Source organism: Arachis duranensis, chromosome 4, assembly GCF_000817695.3.
Source record: "Arachis duranensis cultivar V14167 chromosome 4, aradu.V14167.gnm2.J7QH, whole genome shotgun sequence".
Taxonomy (NCBI): domain Eukaryota; kingdom Viridiplantae; phylum Streptophyta; class Magnoliopsida; order Fabales; family Fabaceae; genus Arachis; species Arachis duranensis.
In genome coordinates this window covers 111,384,221-111,402,950 of record NC_029775.3, presented here as the reverse complement: position 1 = coordinate 111,402,950, position 18,730 = coordinate 111,384,221, and the positions used below count along the sequence as shown (strand labels likewise).

At 33.2% G+C, this 18,730-nt stretch overlaps 3 protein-coding genes across 9 annotated transcripts; all 3 read right to left on the bottom strand.

The window, feature by feature from the left end:
* Positions 1 to 1,389: 1,389 nt before the first annotated feature.
* LOC110280268 (uncharacterized) lies at positions 1,390 to 4,162 on the bottom strand. 7 transcript variants are annotated; one of them, XR_008008314.1, is made up of 8 exons: positions 3,730 to 4,145; positions 3,490 to 3,590; positions 3,348 to 3,391; positions 3,026 to 3,081; positions 2,743 to 2,854; positions 2,479 to 2,658; positions 2,299 to 2,397; positions 1,633 to 1,776 (listed from the first exon to the last, which is right to left on the bottom strand). XR_008008314.1 is itself a non-coding variant. In XM_052260351.1 (7 exons), the coding sequence occupies exons 2-7, from the start codon at positions 3,563 to 3,565 to the stop codon at positions 1,549 to 1,551; spliced, it is 696 nt and encodes a 231-aa protein (XP_052116311.1). In that variant the 5' UTR covers positions 3,566 to 3,590; positions 3,797 to 4,162; the 3' UTR covers positions 1,390 to 1,548. The 7 variants fall into 7 exon arrangements, 6 of the variants coding, with proteins under 6 accessions (XP_052116311.1, XP_052116308.1, XP_052116307.1 ...); XM_052260351.1 differs by lacking the exon at positions 2,299 to 2,397 and having other exon boundaries at positions 1,390 to 1,776; positions 3,797 to 4,162; XM_052260348.1 differs by lacking the exon at positions 2,299 to 2,397 and having other exon boundaries at positions 1,390 to 1,776; positions 3,726 to 4,145.
* Positions 3,740 to 6,616, bottom strand: LOC110272485 (uncharacterized). Its single transcript, XM_052260686.1, has 3 exons — positions 6,093 to 6,616; positions 5,746 to 5,933; positions 3,740 to 4,111 (listed from the first exon to the last, which is right to left on the bottom strand). The coding sequence occupies exons 1-3, from the start codon at positions 6,580 to 6,582 to the stop codon at positions 3,740 to 3,742; spliced, it is 1,050 nt and encodes a 349-aa protein (XP_052116646.1). The 5' UTR covers positions 6,583 to 6,616.
* Positions 6,617 to 7,155: 539 nt separating this feature from the next.
* Positions 7,156 to 9,747, bottom strand: LOC107485845 (wall-associated receptor kinase-like 2). The gene is made up of 4 exons (XM_016106386.3): positions 9,338 to 9,747; positions 8,733 to 9,183; positions 8,232 to 8,616; positions 7,156 to 8,154 (listed from the first exon to the last, which is right to left on the bottom strand). Exons 1-4 carry the CDS (start codon positions 9,737 to 9,739, stop codon positions 7,320 to 7,322), a joined length of 2,073 nt encoding a protein of 690 aa, XP_015961872.1. The 5' UTR covers positions 9,740 to 9,747; the 3' UTR covers positions 7,156 to 7,319.
* Between the last annotated feature and the right edge of the window lie 8,983 nt (positions 9,748 to 18,730).

The window sequence follows — 18,730 nt, the reverse complement described above, 5'->3', positions numbered from 1 at the left end:
CTGAACTTATCATTCAGGAGATGTGTGGCACATTTAAGGTCTTTTGTTTGGTTTCTTGCTGCCATTTTCTCTGAAACTAAAAATACACCCAAAGATATCAGTAATATACACCCATATATATATGACTCAGATACACCCATTGATAACAATTAAGATACACCCATTGATAACAGTAAGATACACCCATATATATGAGTCAAGACAGCCAGATATTCGCAAGATACACCCATTCATAACAGTGAGATACACCCATAGATATTATTCAGATACACCCAACAATGTCAAACAATATACACCCATTCATTACAGTGAGATACACCCATAGATATTATTCAGATACATCCATATAGATATCAGACAGATATCACTCAGCCATGCTTCAATATAAAGCCACATTACAAGGTTAAGCAGTTTACACCCCCTAATCTACGGAATAAACCCCCAAAAATCAACAAAAATAGCAGGAGAACTTAGAATAACAATGTAAACGACGTAGAACTTAGAAGAACGACGTATAACTCAGAGGAACGACGTATAACAAAGAAGCAACAGTAACAGTAAACCCTAGCAGAACGACGAAGAAGAAAAGTAAAATATACAGTATTTTAATGCACTTACGTTGAGTATTCTTGGTTTGTTTTTTCTTCAGATTCTTCACAGAGAGGTTGATGGTGTTTTGATGCAGTTTTCGAACTACGATTTCTATATTTTGAAACTTGATTTTCGCTCAAAAATGAGAGGGTTTCGTTGTTTTGAAAGTGCCTTGAGAAATGGAAGAAGTGGAAGAAGTGGAAGAGTCTCCCATACGTAACCGTTCGAATGCTGAGCGCGTGATTTGGACGCGGCATCTTATCTCTCTTTCACGCGCGTGTTTCGTGTTTGGGCTGGGCCAACTTGGTTGCTTGTATGCTTGTATGTGTAGCAGGCCCGTATTGATAAATATATTTTTAAGAAAAATATTAAAAGACCTTACTTTTATGAAAAAAATAGATAACTAATTAATATTGGTTCACATGTTAGATAAATGAAAGGAAATAATGTTATTTCTCTATCTGCAATTAAATACATTTTACTTTGTTATGTATGTATATAATTTAATTTATTTTTATGTTAATCATATAAAGAGAAATCAATTATTTTAAAGATTTAAACTGATTTGAAGAGACACATAAATATTATATCTCTAATACATTTTTTCAATAATATTATTTCAAGTTGCACACCATTAAATTAGATAATGAAGCAGTTTGTTGTGATTCTTCTTTCCTCACTTTTTTATATTTTACTTTTTTCGGTTTATAAATTATAATATCGATACTTATTTTTCACATATGCTGCTTGTTTGTATTTTTGTTTTAGGGATGGGCAAAGCAAGACCTTCTTCGTGAGTAAAACAAAGAGCTAGCAACTTTCAGGTTTTCTTTGCCTTAGTCATTTGGCTTATTGATTATTGTCTTCTTTCAATGTAAATTTATCGGTCCATACTAGAGAGACATTGGATCACAAAATCACGATATCTTTGGTTGTCACGTTGAAAATCAGGTGGACCTACGCAGATCGATCTTGGGCGCGCATTGCAGCACTTGTACCGCTTGTCGTGTCCTGTGCAGAGGCTGGGGATACTGAATAACTCGGTGTGTCAGATGAAAAACGGCAATTGTCATCCACAGCTTCAACTGGTTCTTCATCTTGGCGTCTAGTTAGCTCCAGTTGCAGACGTTTTACTTCAGATACTCTCTCATTCAATTCATCACGCAATTTGTTCATCTGTGTTGTCTGCCAAGTAACAAAAAATGCATAACCTATTACCCAATAATACAATTAAAATTACCCAATAATGATTTGGAGATTTTGAAGAATTGGAAATTGACATACCAGACTACACAGAAATTGAAGTATAACTATACTTTAGTTTGATAATATAGGCCTATTGATTATGACAAAGTGCATGTTTGGGCGCCATTATTTTGTTCAAAAAAGATCTTTTTTCAATGAAAAAAGATCTTTTTTTATTTTTTAATGTGTTTGGCAAATTTCTAATAGTAAAAGTAAAAGCACTAGTAAAATAAAAAAAAGATCTTTTTTGAGAAGCTGTAATTTACATCCTTTTTTAAAAGATCTTTTTTTTAAGAAAAAAAGATGTTTTTCATGTAATAAATAAACAAAAAAGTACTTTTATATTGTTATACCCAAACATAATTGATAGATAAAAAAACTTTTTTACATGAGATATCCAAACATAAAATTACTTTTACTTCTCTATAAAATCTTCTAAAAAAAGATAACTTGAAAAAAGACCTTTTCTTAGAAGCTCATCCAAACAAGCCCAAAAGCTCTTACAGCTTGTAAATTCTCTCAATAATATAACCATACATGATTTGTTTCCTCAGGAAGCTTCTAACATAGAAGATGTAGTGTTTTAGCAGCATGATCATAAAAAGAAAAATATTTTAAGCAAAGACGGGATTGCTGATAAACCTGTCTCTGGAAACCCATCCAGAGCTGGTTATACTGCTCTGTACGTTCCCGCAATTCAGCCTGCAATGACTGGTTTGTTCTTGATTGTAAAACATCCATCTCACGACCACGGTTTATCCAAGCTTGGGCTTCTCTCAATTGTTCATCTTTATACATTAGGGTCTCTTGAGCTACTTTGTGCTGGAAATCACAGAGAAATGTAAAGCAGCAGCTTTTCTAATAAACTTTTATCATAGAAACAAAACACACAATGTAGCAGCCTACCTGTTCCTGCAACTCAATAAGCTGCCTGTCTTTTTCTTGAATATGTTCTTGAAGATCATGTATTTGTTTCATATGCTGAGCTCTTTCAACTTCTGAATGATCACGCTCCCTTCTGCAAAGATTTTATCCATTGAAGCATATTGAAAGTTGAGAATAACATGATTGGATAATGTCATTTTTCCAACTAAAAACACGAGAGCTCCCATACACATGGAAGAGTACAGGTATGTATCTTTTCATGACAGCAAAGTATATACAGAATTACAGAGAAGGCAAAGAAAACCTGAAAGTTGCTAGCTCTTTGTTTTGCTCACGAAGAAGGTCTTGCTTTGCCCATCCCTAAAATAAAAATACAAACAAGCAGCATATGTGAAAAATAAGTATCGATATTATAATTTATAAACCGAAAAAAGTAAAATATAAAAAAGTGAGAAAAGAAGAATCACAACAAACCACTTCATTATCTAATTTAATGGTGTGCAACTTGTAAATTCTCTCAATACTATAACCATACATGATTTGTTTCCTCGGGAAGCTTCTAACATAGAAGATGTAGTGTTTTAGCAGCATGATCATAAAAAATTTTCTATTGTTTACAAACTTACTTTTTTTCTTTTTCTCTTTACAAACTTGTTCAATTTCTGTTCCTCTGAAATTGAAAGAAAGAACATGATAGTTAGCAATTATTTAGTTTACACTCCCAAAATGTGACAAAATCTAATAGATACTGAAGTGCTGAATATAGACCCTGGTATTTTAGTTGAATGTTTGCCAATTTATTGCGTTCTTGCTCCAATTCCAACTTCAATTTTTGGCTAGTCATTCTACTGGTTCATTGTTCTCGCAACCTTGGATTTCAGTAACACAATAAAATTAATAAAATAAGCAACCATAAATTGAAGCAAACATAGATTTGAATCATTAAAATCCAGAAACTCAAATTCATAGAAATTAACAAAAGAAAAAAAATGAAGCAGAGTTACAGACGACAGAGGAATCAATCTGTCATTGAAGGAAGAGCGAAACAGGCGGCGAGGAAAGAACGAAACTCAACTACCGGCAAGGAAGAACGACGAGACAGAGACGATGATCGAGCAAACTGACCAGCGATGGAGGAATCCAACCGACCGCACTTCGATCTGCAAGTCCACGACGAAGAAGACGAAGATGATGTAGTGAAGACGGCCACGAGCTTCGATCTGCACGTGTAAGGCGACGACGTGGAGGAGAAGAGAATGGACGGCCAAGAACTTTGAGCTAATCCTCTGTTTGTCACTGCCGGCGGCGAGGCACCCTCTGGATGACAAGAAGAGTTTGGTGACGGTGGAGGCAGTGGCTGCTGGCTGAGAGAGAAGAGGGGCTGCTGGCGCTGAGAGAGAGAGGGGGGGTAGTGCCGTAGTGGGTTAGGGTTTTTTGTGAGGGAGGGGGAACGGGAAATTAGGTATTTATATGATCCATTTTCTTTTTTTTTTAATTATAATTTAAAAACCGTTAAAAAATCGACTAATTTTATGGGTTTATCAATTAACTGTCAGTTTGACCGATTTTTTTATCAATTTTTTGTTAGACGATTTTTTACATTAACCAAACTGGCTAAAAAATTAATTTTTGGTTAATTTAGTCAAACCGATGGATTCGGTTCTATTTTCAGAACTATAGAATTTGCTACAAAAATATTACATGAATGAAGTAACTATTGAGTTCTTAATTCGGATGTTTTAAAGTAAGTTAAGTGGGAGTATCTTAGTAAAATAAATTAAGTGGGAGTACCTTAGTCCCGGTTGTTTTAAAGTAAATTAAGTGATAAATTAAGTGGGAATACCCTATTTTAGTTTTCTTTTGTTGTGCTGTCTAAAATTGGACCAATTCTATTTGTTACTTAATCTTCCAATCAATAATATTATATTCTACCTTTAAAAAAAAAAAATATCACTGTCAAATAAGATATGAATCTTCATTGTCAAATGGGATAGGCCGATAGGGATGGAATATGGTTTTCAAAAATAAAAATAATAATGATTACTATTATTATTTATTTTTTTATAATGTCAATGTTAAACGCGGCAAAAGATAAACAATAATCAACATGATTAAATAAAAAATAGCTTGGGTCGTAGTTGATCAATTCAATACTTATGCTAATTAGTCACAAAAAAAAAAAATACTTATGCTAATTGCTTAATAATGTGTTTCACGGGCAAATGAAGTCTTAAATCAAGTTACATGCACACTCAAAATTTGTTGCCTAATTCTTCAGAAGACACCAAAATGTAGACCAAAACTGAATAATTTAAACACTTAATTAGTCATATATATATAATGGTAAATAATGCATGTCATGGACTAATAAGCTAAGAATGAAGCTAGCTAGAACATTTCATAGAAGCGACAGAACTTTGTTATGTCAAATAATATGAATACCTACCCGAAATGCATGAAGACCAAATTAATACTAATAATAATATGAGTTAACGAATAATGATCAAGCCCCAAATTCATAATCATAAAATAAAACTTTTACGAACTTGTTTAATTTTGTACTTATTGGTAAATATATTTTTAAGAAAAATATTAAAAGACCTTACTTTTATGAAAAAAATAGATAACTAATTAATATTGGTTCACATGTTAGATAAATGAAAGGAAATAATGTTATTTCTCTATCTGCAATTAAATACATTTTACTTTGTTATGTATGTGTATAATTTAATTTATTTTTATGTTAATCATATAAAGAGAAATCAATTATTTTAAAAATTTAAACTGATTGAAGAGACACATAAATGTTATATCTCTAATACATTTTTTCAAGAATATTTTTTAGTTTGTGTAAAATTTGTTTGCAATTTATCTTATGCTGAAATTCTAAATCATTTACAAGTCTTAATACCATGTCATATAAAATTATTTTTTAAAAAATTTAAATTGATAGAATTGAGAAAACATATGAATAATTATAATTTTAATAAATTATTTTTTTTTCTTATGTGAAATAAATAGTACAACACAAATCTTGCATTCAATTTTTTGCTCGAAAAAAAAAAAGCAGGATTCTAGGCATTGAAGCAAGTAGCCACCATTTTGCTTGAACAGCTTTTCTTTATGAAGTTTTTTGCTCTTTTTCTGTATGCATTGGTACAGCTTATAACCAAGAAGAAACAAACAGAGAAAGCCAGCACCAATGCCAACACCTGCAAATACATGCAAATTTTAGGAGGATATATCATAATTGCTAAACTTAGATATGGCAAATAATAAAAACTAAGCCTTTTCTCCTTAATAGCATCAGCTATAGCCTACATGCTATATAGGCCTAAAGTCATGCTAACATAGCTAACATAGCTATATACCTAGTGCTGCAACCAATTTAGCAGGAAATTTTTTACCATCTGATTCTTCACAGTTGAGTCCCATGAGGCTTGAATTTGTGACATCTCCCTGAGAACATGTACAATAGAAACTCTCTGGATCATCTTTGCAGCTCTTACCCCTCAATGGAATCAAAATCGGAATCCAAGCCATAAGGTTCAAGCTTCTGTTTCCATTTGATGTCTGGATCATCTCATTGGCATCAAGAATACTTTGTTCATCAACACCATAAGTCTCTCCTATTGACTTGATTGTGTCGCCTTCGCCAAGCGAGTAAACGAGCAATGATGTCACGCCTTTTGCTGTTTGGTTTGCAGTTGGACAAGCACATAGCATGGGAACTGTGAGCTGAGCACCAATGGCAATGTTGACAGAAGCATAGTAGTTCTGTCCCATCAAAGCCTGGCATGTTGTGAGGCCTTGGTAAGTAGTGTTCACTAACATGAAATATGTGTCATCCTTAAAAAGCATTGTGTTGATAAATATTTCCAGAACAGGAGCAAGACACAGGAACAATGATTGATTTGTTGGTAGGAATTTTTTTTATTACTTGAAATTTTGTTGATGGAGGATACTGTGGATTCTTCAGAAGCAAGAAGATTTGAAATGGTTTGAGGGGTGTTATAGGGAGGTTTGGACCTGTAAACTAAGAAGGAAGTGCATGATTTTTTAGGACTATTGCAGAGGTACCCTTTTGGTGTGGAAATAGAGATAAAAGAATGAAGATTGTGAAGATAATGTTGAGGTAGTGAAACTCCATGATCCTCTTTGATCTTCTTTAGAAAAGACAAGAACATAGATGAGTTTCACTTTGTTCTTTTTTATGTTACCAATAGTAGATACTAGATACTTTAATAAGTTTTATCAAAAAGAATTCAAAGCTACCATGTCAAATTGAAAACAGTAACTATTTGGAATTGTAATGTCTGACAGCAACAGAACTGCTGTTTGGAATAAGTTTGTAAGCATTAGTTAGGGTTGTTTTAATATTTTCTTATCCTTCTTTACAATTTCCTAAGCAACATGACTAGAAAATATTGACTATTTGATAATTCAAAGTTGGCGGATTGGAAGATATTTGACTCATACAAATTTGGAACAAGTATACATGGTCTTAGGGGACACACACTTCATGCATATGAAAAACAGTGACCAAAAATTGAAACACAAGTCATAACAAACATAGAATCAGTTATTAATGTAACATCTTAGAAGGATGAGGACTCCATTTGTAATTGTAATGACAGCAAAATGCTCTCCTCTGCATATTCTTGTACTACACTATTGTTGTGTTTATGCAATAATTTTTCATCATTGTTTGTTGATTCATCATGATGATGATCATGGTTATCAACCAACATGGAACTTTGTACCTTCCTCAATGATTCCAACTCAGCTGAAACCTCTTTCATTGTTGGCCTTTTTCTCCCATTTAGCCTCAAACACCTCATTGCAAGATTTGAAATTGCAACAATCTCATCCTTCTTAGCTTCCTTCAATACCTTGGGATCCAAGATATCACAAACTTTGTTCTCCTTCATCACAGAAATGAATTCAGCAATCAAATTCTGACCCTCATCTTCTTCTATAAACGAAATCGGCTTCTTCCCAGTTATGACTTCGACTAGCACAACTCCAAAACTATATACGTCACTCTTATCCGAAAATTGACTAGATTGGAAATATTCAGGGTCGATGTATCCGAAAGTTCCTCCTATTTGTGTTGTCAAGTGAGTTTTGTCTTGTGGCAATGATCTTGATGTTCCAAAATCAGACACTTTTGCACTATAGTTACTATCTAAGAGTATGTTAGTAGGTTTGATATCTCTATGGAAGATGGGAATTGAAGCTGAAGAATGCATATAGGCCACTGCTCCGGCTACCTCGCATGCAATTCGAAGCCGGCTATCCCATGAAAGTGGTGAAGATGATTCATGGTGTTTGCTATGAATATGTTGTGCAAGTGTTCCATTTGGAATGAACTCATAGACTAGTAATGGTGCTTCTGTCTCAAGACAGCACCCCAAGAGCTTCACAATGTTCCTGTTATTAGAGATATCAGTGAATATAGAAGAAAATAGTTAGTTATTTACTTGATTGTGATATTTGAGCTTCAATACCTGTGATTAATCTGTGATAAAATGACAACTTCATTGACGAAAGTCTCAATCTGGTTCCTCTCAATCTCCTTAGATCTCTTAACAGCTACTATGGTTCCATCTGGTAGCATTCCTTTGTAGACTTTTCCATATCCACCTTGACCAAGAAACCTGCTCCAGTTGTAGTTATCTGTTGCTCTTTGAAGCTCCTCGGCTGTGAAAAGCCTTATTATTACCTTTTGTGATCCATTTCCATGTGATGATGACACTTTCTCTTGTAACAAGTAGCCTCCATTCTGTTTGAATAGCTTTTCCTTGTGAATCCTTTCTCTTTTTTTCTGTATGTATTGGTATAGTTTATAACCCAAGAAAAAGAAACAAAGAAAGCCTACACCAATGCCAACACCTGCAAAAATCAAACAATGCTAGTCTTATATCATAAATTATTCATGTAGAAATCAGGATTTCAATGGAAGTATATTTTACTTGAAAAATGGAGAGATTTTAGATAAAAAAGAATACCAATGCAAACAACCAATTTGGCAGGGAATTTTTGACCATCAGACTCATCACAATAAGTCCCCTTTAAGCTTCCATCAGCAAGGAATTCCTTAGAACAGTTACAATAGAAACTATTAGGATCCTCTTTGCAACTCTTTCCTCTTAGAGGAACCAAGATAGGTGTCAAGGCCAAGAGGGTGAAGCTGCTACTATTTTTACTTTGTGGCTTATTAGCCTCTAACATACTTTCTTCATCAACACCATAAGATTCTCCTATGGACTTCAAGGTGTCACCATAGTTGATCAAATCAACCAATAAGGAAGTGACACCTGTTGAAGTTTGATTTTCTGTTGGACAAGCACATAACAAAGGAACTGTGAGTTCAGCACCAATTGGAAGTCCATTAGGGGGATAGTAATTCTGCCCCATCAATGCTTGGCATGTTGTTAGTCCTTGGTAAGTTGTTTTTACCTATGACACATCAATACAAATACGATACAATACGTAAATACCAGGATTTTTTAAAATAGAAAATACTGAAAATAAAATCAGGAAATGAGTCACACATTTAAGAATCAAAATTGAGCCTTTGGTAGCATTATATATGTGGATGATAGATTCTCACCAATTCAAAGTATGTGTCATTGTTCTTGACAGTGTAAGGAGCATCATGGCTATAGATATTTCCATGACATGAACAGAAAACAGGAACAATGATGGGTCTGTTAGAAGGGATTCTTGCATTGTTTGAGAGCTTGTTGATTGAGGCTATGATTGATGCTTCAGAGTCAAGAAGGTATGCAATGCTTGCAGGGTTATCATAAGGGTGTTTTGACCTGAAAACAATGAATGAAGTGCATGATTTCTTGAGGCCATTGCAAAGGTACCCTTTTGGTGTAGAAGGGGTATCAGTGCAATCATAAACTGTTCCATTTAGGTACACTTGTTGGGAATAAAGTGATTCAGGTAACAATAACAAGAAGCATAGGTTTATTGAGAGAATGTAGAGATAGTAGTGAAGCTCCATTGATGATACCAATTAAGTGTCTGTAGTATAGAAGACAAAGACAAAGACAATAGTATATATTACTAGATGATGATGATGATGAGTTTTTCACTAATAATTGAATTTGTTTAAGAGGCATGTTCACGCGGTGTTGGCTTTGTTTTATTCATTGACTTGGTATATTCTATGAAATATGAATGTCATGTTCACACCAATGCAATAGGGGTAAGAAAACTTTGTGTTAAATTTGTTGATATATGATTGAATGAGACAAATGGTTGGTATTATTGTTTGTCAATCACATAGCATACATAAGCTTAGTCGAATTGCAAAGGAAATGAAAGCAAACGACAAAGACTAGTGTGCCCAAACGTCTTAGTCAAGAGAAGAAATTAGTTTTTTGCTGACATTCTGTTCTTTCTACTCTCTATATGTTTACTTTGCCTAATTCACATGTTCATCACTTTGCACCTTAAATAAGTGTCCACTGGATTTAAATTTATTAGATGCCCAGAAAAATTTCAAGTATATTAGAAATACTGATGTTTTAGTAGTATTAGCCATTGATCTTAATCATATATATATTTTATAATTGAGATTAACAGCTAAAACTACTTAAATGTCAGTATTTCTAGTATACTTTTAAAACTTTTCTTATAATTATAGCCACTGCACTTATATATATATATATAGTGTAATTCAAACACACAAAAGATGAAAATACACTTAATTAAGTTTCCTTGTCAATTGCTCTGTCTAAAGTTCTTTCATCATCACTGTTTTTCTCTTCAAGACTCTTACAATTTTTGTAAATATTTAGTTAGAAGAACTAATCTTGTAGCTAGCGGTTTTCCAATAAATAGATACATACGGTCCAATACGTAGTTTATATATCAATATATGAAATGATTTGTTTGGCACTTTGGCTTAATTAAGACAAAGAGTGATTCTGTTGATTGAGTCAAATATTTAGAAGAAAAGTATATACCTTACTCATTAGGGAAATAAAATAAAAAAAAAACACACCGAAACATTTTATTTTATTGATTTTTCTCTTGCAACAAACTGGAGAATTTTGAAACTTAATTATATGTAGAGTAATTATCCAAATCAGTTCCCGAGGATTTTAAAATCGGACATTTTAGTCCATGAAGAAAATTAATACCCAAATCAGTCTCCATGGTTTATCTCCGGCGGCCAAAACAATCCCCAAACCGATTTCTCCATTTTATGCCACCGGAAAAAGCTGAAGTGGCACAGTTACTCTTCAGCGTGTCCAGCAATAAGAACAGGTGTCATAGAAGGACAAATTAGTCCCCAGTCATGTTATGAAAACGGCGCTGTTTAAGAATTGGTATCAAACGTTGCGTTTAAGTGGGAAACACAAGGTCGCGCTTCTTCTCCTCTACCTCAACCCCTCTGTACTTGAACAGAAACGTCTTCTTCGTTGAAACTTTTGGAACCCTAGTTTATCAGCAGTTGTAATGACACCAAGCAAAGGAAGTTTGTCGTCTTCGAATCACCATGGTGGGAGACTCGGCGGTGGCCATAGTTGTAGCATTATCGGAGACGGTGACATCAACAGCCTAAGCAAAGTTGAAATCTCCAAAGGGCAACACCCAAAATGTCTATGCGGTTTGTATGCAATAATCTCCGCTTTAAGGACTCATGAAAATTCGGGTAGACTGTTTTTTGGATGCCCACTATATAAGGTAAACAATTGTAGGATTTCGAATAATATACATTCTATAAGAATTGTGTTGAAGAGCTATTTTTGTGTGATGAGTAAGAAAAAGTTATCTCATTGCAAGTTCTTTGCATGGGTTGACAATATTTTTGACATTAAGTTGAAGAATGATGACTCGGTGAAGAATGTAACCATGGATGGTGGTGAGATTGCTGCTGATATTTCACCCATGTATGATACCAATGATGTTGGTTTGGAACACAAACTAATGAAGTTGCAAAATAGAATTGATTTGTTAGAGCTTCAGAAAAATGTAGTCTCAAAAGCTGAGGGTAAGAGTAAATGTACGAATGTAGTACTTGTTATCATGTTCTTTGCAATGTTAGTGTTGATTTTGTCAGTAACAATAGCTATTTTGTAAGTTATATCTTAGTATTAAGAGTTCACTGAAACTTGTATGCAAATTTGTATGCTTTTTTGTGATCTAAATACTTGTGAGAAGAAGAAAATTTATGCAATATATCAGCTTTAAAGTTTTCTTCCAAAATTGTTTGGTTGATGACCTTTATGAATCCAAACAGAAAATCATATTGCTATGTCATGTAGTAAAATGAATAATGAAAAAAAGCAACAGCACCATTACTTATAAGTTCAGTAACAAGTAGCATGAAATGAATAATGGAAAAAAACAACAGCACCGTTACTTATAACAGCAAATATATTGCTTTAATGTCAAATAGCAACTTCAAATCATAGAATGTAAGTCACAGATTCGACCTAATAAAAACAACATAACTGTCATAGTAGCAACTTAAACTAAAGTCAGAATTCGAGAATTTGGCCATACATGAGCCGAAACATAATTCACAAAAAAAGTTTCATCCACACTACTCTATCATCAATATCTAAATTAAGAGTATTTCAAGTTTAGGTCCATCAACTTGAAAGTTCATTACCAAAATACAAACCAAACTATTACATCAAAAAGCATAATCATTTGTCTTCATTCACTTTTGTCTCGGATGCTTGAACCCAGGATTAGGAATAAACTGGACGGTGGAGTGCTAGACTGGATTGGTGCAGGATATTATGGTCTAATAATAGGCTGCTTGGCCCTTGTACTTTGGAGAATTGTTGCTCTAGAATTTGCTGCACCCTATGATAAAGAAGATAGCATATGCATAGAGTAAATAAATTTATGGTAGCAAATCTAACAGTGCAGTAACACAAATTACATATCTTTATATTTAGTTTTTCACTCACCATACTAGACACAAAATAGCAGGCAATAATAAGCAATATATTGATAACATTATTAGAGCAATCAACTCGAAGACATCTAGTCCTAACAAAATGTATCATCAGTTTTCATATTAAAAACTTAAAGAGATTTTGGTAGAAAGAGAGAAAATACTTAAAACCAAGTCTGGTATTGAAATTCTACTTCAAATTCTCTTATGACTAAATCAATTAGTAATGTCTATTTTTTGTATTGTTAGTACTCTGAAAATATTACTTTATAATGATCTTTGCATTAATTATATAAGGTTGCCAGATTTCTAGGTGTGTAGGTCATGATTATGTTTGATTGAGTCTTAACAGCAATATATTAGTCTCAATACATTGAACTAGTATTTTGGAAGCTGCATTAACAGAACGTGTTCCCTTTTATATATATTCTAAATAACTATTGAAAGAATGGGAAAATTTCTTCTAGTGCAGAACAAGATAATTAATCAATTGCTTGTTAGTTTATATCCATCAAGTAAGATAATTAATCACAACTAAATTAACTTATACGTTAACCCGAAAACAACTAAATTAACTTATAACTTAATCAGCAACTATATACAGTCTCAACAATGTAACATAATCAGCAACTTAACTATAACTTAATTAAAACTAATAGAACTAACAATGTTAATTAAAAAAATGTGCAGAGCAAGATAATTAATCAATTGCTTGTTAGTTTATATCCATCAAGTAAGATAATTAATCACAACTAAATTAACTTATACATTAACCCGAAAACAACTAAGTTAAAAGAATACATTTTGTTGCTCTGAGATAAAATTCCATCCATGAATGTATTGATTTCCAAGATCTTCTTGTAATAAGGTGAGGAACCACTTCCAACTCTCCTTTGTTTCACTGTCAACAACAGCGAATGCTATCACATAGAAGTGATTATTCGCATCTTGACTTACAGCGGACAATAGTTGGCCCCCAAAGTATCCCTTCAAGAAGCAACCATCAAGACCGATTAGTTTTCTACATCCAGCTTTAAAATCCCTTTTACATACTTCTAGAGAGATGTATAGTCTGTTAAACAGTGGAAGGGACTGAGGGATGGGTGTCACATCAAGAATGGTGGAGCTCCCTGGGTTACTCCTGTGTATCTCTGTTAGATAGTCCCTCAACTTGCTGTATTGTGCTCTCTCGTTGCCAATCACACGCTCCCTTGCTTCCTTGAGGGCCCTATATACCATCTTCCCATTAATCATAACGTTGTAGTCGATCTTGATGTGCTCATAAGCCTCACTCAGGGTCATGTGAGGCTGAGTTCGAAGCCTCTTCTCCAGCTTCTTGGCTACCCACTTCTGATCCGCCATGTTACTTCCAAATTCTCTGGAACAAGTGTGATTAGGAGTATAAGTCTTGATTTGGTAACTCTTAAGCTGATTATTCCATGCACAATAAATTAGCCATGGACAAGGATTCAATTTGGCACTACCAGTTCCATTTTTAACATAATCCTTAGTTCCAGCATTCATATCCCCAACGTCAACTTTGGTAGCCTCAGTTGTCACAGTCTTTTTAGTCACAGCAGCTTCATTCACATTGTGCTCACCTGAAACATTACTTTGCTCCTTTGGCTTTCATGGCTTTTTAATCCTCTCTACCCCATGCTCATAATCACATCTAACCCTCCTTTGATAATTCTTTATGTACCTAATTTTTCTCCCCTAAAAAATTACATGATCCTTAAGAGCATTCTTAAAACTTTCAATTGTGGTAAACTCCATTCCCAACTCAAAGTTTACCTCCCCAAATCCAACACCTTCATTAAATTGAGGGAATTCATACCTATCTCTCTCATCTTTAGAGCTTTCCGGAGTCAACAATATCTCTGATTCATATTCAAAAATTGGATCTTCTTCTTCAATATTTTTCTCAGCCTCATCTTCACTACTACTGTTAGTAGCTTTAGCAGCATTGGTAGCCTCAAAATTTGGTAATCCAGCCTTTGTTCTAACAGTTTTTGGCCCATTTGCAGTTGGGCCAGATGAAGTTGACCTATGACCTTTTTGTCCAGCATTTTTTGGAGCCCTAATGTTGGGCCTAGCAGCAACAGCAGCCCTTGACATGTTTGGGCCTGCATACTTTGATCCAGAACCAGTAGCTCCATTAGTGTTTGTCTTGATTGTACTTGGCCCATCTATAGCTTTCTTATTCTCTTCTAAAGCCTTCCTTCTTGCACCTATATTCCTCTGTGAACTCTGCATTCCTACACCACCCTCTGTTTTTTGCCAACTTTTCTAGTATTTCTCTTCACAATCAAACAATCTGAGTCACTATCTTCATCCTCAAATCCTGTTGGGGGTGGTCTATATGGTTCATCCTCTGTCGTTTCATATCCGTCATCACTAGACTCCTCCTCAACATCTGCATCAGCATTAAAGTCCAAATTGATGTCCTCTGGTAGAGTAACCATTATTGGGTGATCATAATATAGATAAAACCCGTCAGTCTCCTGGTTCATCTGTTTATTTTTACGCAAATGATTAATCTCCAAATCTCCTTTTATAGGGTGCAGCCCTCTCTCCAAGTCAGGAGCCTTAGGATCAAACCAGTACATAGCCTTGTAATCTAAATAGCCTAAACCTTTGAAGAGTTTCCAGGTCAAAGAAGCATATGAGGTCAATATCCATCTTAGAAAATTTGTCAACTTTTCCATCAATATATAGAAGAACTCCCTGGTTATCCCTTACAAAATGTCCACCATGGTGGAAAACAGAAACTACATAATCTTCCATCTAACTGCAAGTACAACATACTTGAAATCAACAAATAGAATCATTAAATCCTAAACTACTCTATTTTGAGAATTTTGGTAACTGAACCCTAACCAAACACTATATAGTCACAACATAACAACCAAACCATTATACTCCATAATTATCACAGAATAAAAATTCAAAATCCAACATACTCTGTAATGATGACATTCAACGTTGTACTTAACTAATTCAAAATTCCATAAATCTAATCAACATAAGAAAGAGAATACAAGCTCGCCTTCCTCAATGAACGTGTTCAACGATCGTAACATCCACTTCCCTCCGTCTTGCGCGCCAATTGTTGCTTCTGTTTCGGGAGCAACGTGTCAACAGAGTCACCCAATGCTAGCGTTGGTGATCAAATTCTTCAGCTGTTCTGGGAGATTAGGTGCGAGAGATTGATAGCCACCTTCTCTGTAACAATTTGAATAATGTGTGGGGTTTGGTTTCTATTTGAATAGAAAGGGGTTGAAGTTGAGAAGAAGAAGCTAAGCCTGACCTTGTGTCTCCCACTAAAACTCAACGTACGTTTGGTTCCAAGCCCTAAACGATGCCATTTTGATGAGGTGGTTGGGGATTAATTTGTCCTTCTATGACACCTGTTCTTATTGCTGGACACGCTGGAGAGTAACTGTGCCACTTCAACTTTTTTCGGTGGCATAAAATGGAAAAATCGGTCTGGGGATTATTTTGGCCGCTGGAGATAAACTATGGGGACTGATTTGAATAATTACTCTTATATGTATATTACAATGAAATACACATCTTATTATATGCAAAGGTCACTACTAATTATTTCCGTACGTACAATAAATTCCCTATTGGTTTAGTTTATTATTTTCAGCTCTAGATCCTTTCGAAAACTATATCGCATTACTCAATTGTTTATAACACAAAAATAATTAGTATAAGAAAAATATCACTGTCAAATAAGATATGAATCTTCATTGTCAAATGGGGTAGGGATGGAATATGGTTTTCAAAAATAAAAATAATAATGATTATTATTATTATTTTTTATAATGTCAATGTAAAACGCGGAAAAAGAATAAACAACAATCAACATAATTATCAACATGATTAAATAAAAAATAGCTTGGGTCGTAGTTGATCAATTCAATACTTATGCTAATTACTTAATAATATGTTTCATGGGCAAAGTTATGTCTTAAATGAAGTTACATGCACACTCAAAATTTGTTGCCTAATTCTTCAGAAGAAACCAAAATGTAGACTAAAACTGAATAATATAAAAACTTAATTAGTCATATATATAATGGTAAATAATGCACGCATGTCATGGACTAATAAGTTAAGAATGAAGCTAGCTAGAACAGTTCATAGAAGCGACAGAACTTTAATTTGTTATGTCAAATAATATGAATACGTACCCGAAATGCATGAAGCCCAAGTTAATACTAATACTAATAATAACAATTCAACTAGGTATCCTTTAAAAATGGTACAATATTCAGCCTTTTATTACAATAATTTTAAAAAAATTAAAACAAATACATTTAAAAATTATGAATAGATTTAGTGTCTTTTTAAAATTAAATACATATTCAAAATACAAACTAAATAAAACTAAAATTTAAATTTTAAATTTTAAATTTTAAATTTCTGTTTCAGATTTAATATATTTAATTATTAATATATTATAATTTAAATACATATCTAAAAATCAAATTATTCAAAATTCAAAATTTTGATTTTAAAATTCTAAAATAAACCTTAAATCATCTAATTATTAACTAAACCTGTACGAATTAAAACACTCAAAGAAGTAGAGAAATTACGTTTGTCCTACATCGAAAATCCAGAGGCGCACATCGAAAACCCAGAGAAATCATCCTTTGCCGCCGTTCATCCGCGTCACCTTCCACTTCCGCGCTCATTCTCGATGCTGCCTTCCTCCTTCTCGGTACTCATTCACAATGCCGCATTTCCCTTCGTCAACATTCATCTTCATTGCCGTCTTCCTTCTCCTCTTCGTCAGTCCGCATCAACGTCGTCATTCGTCCCCGCCGAGAACTTACCTAAAGTTTGGATGGGTTTCTGACACCATTACTTTCTTTATTATTTTGTATAAATTTTTTATTTTTTTAAAATAAAAATCGAATAAATGGCTTGAAGATATTTTCATATATATTACAATGCTAAATTATTTTTGCATGTGCAGTTTCTGGATTTTGGAAGTGTTTCAAAAATATTTTCTATATAACTTCATAATTTTAGATGTGTTACTCTTGTTTTTTAATGTTTAAATTTAAATTTTAAATTTATGATTTTAGATGTGTTTCAAAAATATTTTTTGTATAATTTAATAATTTTAGATGTGTTACAATTGAAAAAAAAACTACAATTGAAAATATTTTAATTTGTGTATATAATTATATTCGATCATTCATCACTGAAACAGATCCTGCATTTTATCAAAAGTACAATAAGTAAGAGATTAATATATATTTTAGTTTGTGTATATAATTATACTCGACCATTCATCACTGAAACAGATCCTGCATTTTATCAAAAGTACAATAAGTAAGAGATTAATATTTTGTATATAATAAGTCGTAAAAACTAGAATTTTACGATTTTGGATATATTTTAAAAATATTTTGTATATAATATCATACTATTAGATGTATTATAATTGAAAAATAAAAACACAATTTTTATGATCATATCAGTTAAATCTTTTCTCTTAAATTTTAGAATTTTTTTTTTTGCTTCTTTACTCAAAATATTTTATTTATAACAATTCTATTGATAAAATCAAATAAAATCAAACTGAGAGGAGGCTTCAGCTATGCAGGGTGAGTGAGTGTTACGGGAAAAAAGGAATAACCCGCTGTATTTGTTATGTGAAGCTTACCCCACGTCAAAGTCCCAATAACTACTTCTCCTATGAAGTGTACAAGTAGTTAGAGACATTTTCGATTTTAATATTTAAATTAAATTAATTTATAGATATGTACCTAAAAAATAGGAGAGTGTTTCAATTAAAAAAATAATTAAATATTATTAAAGGCTGATTAAAAGTTGATTAGTGTTGTACAAGTAGCATTTTCCTAATAATAATATGAGTTAATGAATAATGATCAAGCCCCAAATTCACAATCATAAAATAAAACTTTTACAAGTTGTTTAATTTTGTACTTAATTGATAAATTATATATTTTTAAGAAAAATATTAAATAAAAGACCATACTTTTAGTGAAGAAAAAGATAAATACTTAATATTGGTTCAGATGTAAGACA

Bases quoted from the DNA above. Each gene is read 5' to 3' on its own strand.
- LOC110280268 (XM_052260351.1), bottom strand. From the start codon at position 3,565: ATGACTAGCCAAAAATTGAAGTTGGAATTGGAGCAAGAACGCAATAAA. The intron at 3,392-3,489 runs GTCTATATTCAG...TTTCAATTTCAG, and splicing joins CATTCAACTAAAATACCAGG to AGGAACAGAAATTGAACAAG. The intron at 2,659-2,742 runs GTAGGCTGCTAC...TGTGATTTCCAG, and splicing joins TTATTGAGTTGCAGGAACAG to CACAAAGTAGCTCAAGAGAC.
- LOC110272485 (XM_052260686.1), bottom strand. From the start codon at position 6,582: ATGCTTTTTAAGGATGACACATATTTCATGTTAGTGAACACTACTTAC. The intron at 5,934-6,092 runs GTATATAGCTAT...ATGTATTTGCAG, and splicing joins TAAATTGGTTGCAGCACTAG to GTGTTGGCATTGGTGCTGGC. The intron at 4,112-5,745 runs GTACTATTTATT...TCTCTCTCTCAG, and splicing joins TTGAATGCAAGATTTGTGTT to CGCCAGCAGCCCCTCTTCTC.
- LOC107485845 (XM_016106386.3), bottom strand. From the start codon at position 9,739: ATGGAGCTTCACTACTATCTCTACATTCTCTCAATAAACCTATGCTTC. The intron at 8,617-8,732 runs GTATTCTTTTTT...TGATTTTTGCAG, and splicing joins CAAATTGGTTGTTTGCATTG to GTGTTGGCATTGGTGTAGGC. The intron at 8,155-8,231 runs GTATTGAAGCTC...CTCTAATAACAG, and splicing joins TTATCACAGATTAATCACAG to GAACATTGTGAAGCTCTTGG.